Source organism: Lolium rigidum, chromosome 2, assembly GCF_022539505.1.
Source record: "Lolium rigidum isolate FL_2022 chromosome 2, APGP_CSIRO_Lrig_0.1, whole genome shotgun sequence".
Taxonomy (NCBI): Eukaryota; Viridiplantae; Streptophyta; class Magnoliopsida; order Poales; family Poaceae; genus Lolium; species Lolium rigidum.
In genome coordinates this window covers 269,569,181-269,572,215 of record NC_061509.1, presented here as the reverse complement: position 1 = coordinate 269,572,215, position 3,035 = coordinate 269,569,181, and the positions used below count along the sequence as shown (strand labels likewise).

At 52.1% G+C, this 3,035-nt stretch overlaps 1 protein-coding gene across 1 annotated transcript; it reads right to left on the bottom strand.

The window, feature by feature from the left end:
- Positions 1–616: 616 nt before the first annotated feature.
- Positions 617–1,813, bottom strand: LOC124690922 (putative RING-H2 finger protein ATL12). The gene has a single exon (XM_047224243.1). The coding sequence runs from the start codon at positions 1,811–1,813 to the stop codon at positions 617–619; it is 1,197 nt and encodes a 398-aa protein (XP_047080199.1).
- Between the last annotated feature and the right edge of the window lie 1,222 nt (positions 1,814–3,035).

The following is a 3,035-nucleotide window of genomic DNA, read 5'->3' as shown; positions in this document are numbered from 1 at the left end:
CGGGCGCGGACGCAGCGGCCGAAGCAAACGGCCACGAAGCACGAGGGGCGGCACCCATGTAGAGCCCCGCCGAGGTGGAGATCGGGGCACTGTTAAGCGGCGGCGGCGTGCGACCGTCAAGAAGCGCCGCAAGGAACGGCGACACAAGGGGCCGCGACGAGGAGGAAGCCATCGCGGCGGTGGTGGAAGTGGTCGAGGCGGCAGGGAGCGTCGCGGCGGCGGCCGAGAGGGCGGCGGCGGCGGCGCAGGTGTTGGCAGCGGAAGACATGACCTAAACCTAGTCTGATACCATGTAAAACAAAGGATTTGGGGAACGCTCGACACCCAATAGGGTTGGCGTTGGTTTATATTTATAGTGTACAAGAGTACAAGAGTTACAATACATGTATATATACGGAAGCTATTATATACAGTCTAACACATGCGCACGGATGATCCTTGTAATTTTTTAGGTGTGACTGTTTCTTAAAATAATTCGTTCTGTCAAACAATTTTAGTTGCAACTTATAACTAGCACGAATCATTCAAATTAAATAGTGTATTACATAACTGAGGACCGAGTTAATTCTCAGCTAGTGAGAACTAGGAAATCCCTAATTTTTTTAGTTTATACACACTATGCACGCAAGGAGGGGTAGGATGAGGCTCGGACGTGTCCGTCAACGGTGTCCCCCTCCCTCATGGCGAACCACCGCGCCGTCCGGCGAGCGATGGGCGCCCACCGTCTCTCCTCCTCTGTCCTGGCCATCGGCCTCGCCACCCTCGGCAGCCTCACGATCTCCGACATGGACCGTGCCCCGGACGACCCACCACCTCTTATCGATGCCGACGACGAAGCCTGCTGGTCTGCTTTCTCAAGCAGCCGCTTCTTCTCCACCGGTCCGCTGCTGTCTTCTAGACTGGTAGTAGCGTGCTCCTCCTCGTGATGTCCGACAAAAACAATGTCTTCGCCGACGTCCAAGTGGCCGCTGGAGAAGGAGCGCAGCATCTCGGTGTCGAGCGCGAGGAGGTCGGCGGAGTTGAGGTCGCTCCACCGGCTCTTGAAGACCAGGTCCGACATCACGATGCGGTGCCGGTGCCTGTCCAGATCATTGCTATTCTCGCCGCCTACGCCAAAGCGAGACGACGGGACGCGCTCCACGAATATGCCCGCCATGAGGTCACGACCTGACGTCCCTGACATTACCACCGGGGCAGTGTCCGCGGAAGGGTGGTCGTCCGCTGCGGCGCCGAAGACGAAACGCGCGCTGGCGGCAGCGTACTTGAGGCCGAGGTCGGCGTCGTCGGCATGGACGCGGGTGCGGCAGAGCGGGCAGCTGGCGCTGGTGGCGAGCCAGCGGTCGACGCAGTCGAGGTGGAAGGCGTGGCGGCAGCGCGGGAGGAGCCGGAGCAGGTCGGCGTCGTCGAACCGGGCCAGGCACACCGCGCACTCCAGCCCCTGCCGTGCGCCACGCAGCGCTGCGAACCGGAAGAAGGGCAGCGACTCGATCACCGCCTTGCCCACACCACTGTTCGCTTCGGCGTCGACCGCGGTGGTGCCGGTGGCCATGCGGCTGGGGCTGTTGGTGGTGGGCAGCAAGGGCGGCGAGGAGGAGTTGTGGCAGAACTTGGCGTACATGAGGAGGAGGAAGGTGAGGGAGAAGATCATGGTGAAGATGCCCACCACTATGGCCACGCTGGGACGGAAAGACACCTTGATGCCCACCCCCGTCGGCTCCGGACCGCCTGACGACGCCGGTTGCGCCTCTGCTTTCGTTGCGGCCATCGCCAAGAACGCCACCAGCAGCAGCAGCAGCAGGATGAGCTTCGCCATGGCCCGAATTGATCCTGTGCTGTCAGCAGCAGTGTGAGGAGGGCATCGTGTTCTGTAAGAAGAAGAGCAAGGAAGGAGGCAACGATGGCGACATGAATGAAGCCGAGCAGGAGAGAAGACAATATACTGAAACTGAAAAGTAAACTAACTAGTCGATCACAAGTGGGGTTTGGTTTCGTCTGTTGTCTTATTCCTTCCTGTACATACATGTTTACTTAGATCATCATTGACCTTGCCCTCCGACTTGCTTGCTTAGTCTATGTTAGGTGGCAGGTCCCATCCACAAGTGCATGCCCTAAACACTAAATCCTAATACCTAGTTCACAAATTTACCTCCGTGAATTAACTTCTACAATTTACAATAGACTAGGAAACGTGCCAGTTCATTGCACCGGGAGAGAAAAACTTGTGTCACTAAGGCACACAAGGTAAATTCACATTGGCATGACAACAAAGGCTATCAATTTGTTTAAAGATAAGCAGATATAAAATAAATACTTAAAGAGGAAACAATGATGAGCCAATTGCACGCCTAAATTCATTCAACCATCTCTACTTTAAAGAGCTTATTAGAACACAAATCCGAATCAAAAGAGAGATAGATGGTTAGCCGGCTATCAAAATATGTACTTGAGTATAAAATCTATTTTAGATGAACTTTATTGGACAGTGAAGCATGTCTCACAAGAAGAAGATTCCAGCGCATATTTAAATGAGCAGACAGTCTTGTGCACAGACGCCGAAGACAGCAAAGAGAGCAATCCGCCTAAAAAAAGAAGGCAAATGCAATGACATTACTCCATGAGATAAAGCTGAACTCGTGCACTAACCTTTACGACCATTGGAGATAAACATGTCAAGGTAAGGTTTGGAAATAATCAACTCAAAATTTTCTAATTCTGCGAACATAAACATGCCAAGATCCATAGGGTGCATCTGCAATATGGAGATAAACACTAATTCAGAATTTGGAAAATAAACACTAATCCAGTTTTTCCCCTTCTTCTACAGATATATATGATCAAACCAATTTACAATGGTTTAACTTCCTATATATGCATGGCTAATTCTAACAAGAGAGCTTAGTAAAGAGTAGTTACAACAGCCCTGAATCCGTGACCATCAGGCAATTAGGACGCATCGCTTCGGCTGAGTGGATAAATCTGAAGTGATGCTCTTATCTAACTTTTGATTGATTGTGGCTTTGATTTTTAGTAGACTA

Bases quoted from the DNA above. Each gene is read 5' to 3' on its own strand.
- LOC124690922 (XM_047224243.1), bottom strand. From the start codon at position 1,813: ATGGCGAAGCTCATCCTGCTGCTGCTGCTGCTGGTGGCGTTCTTGGCG.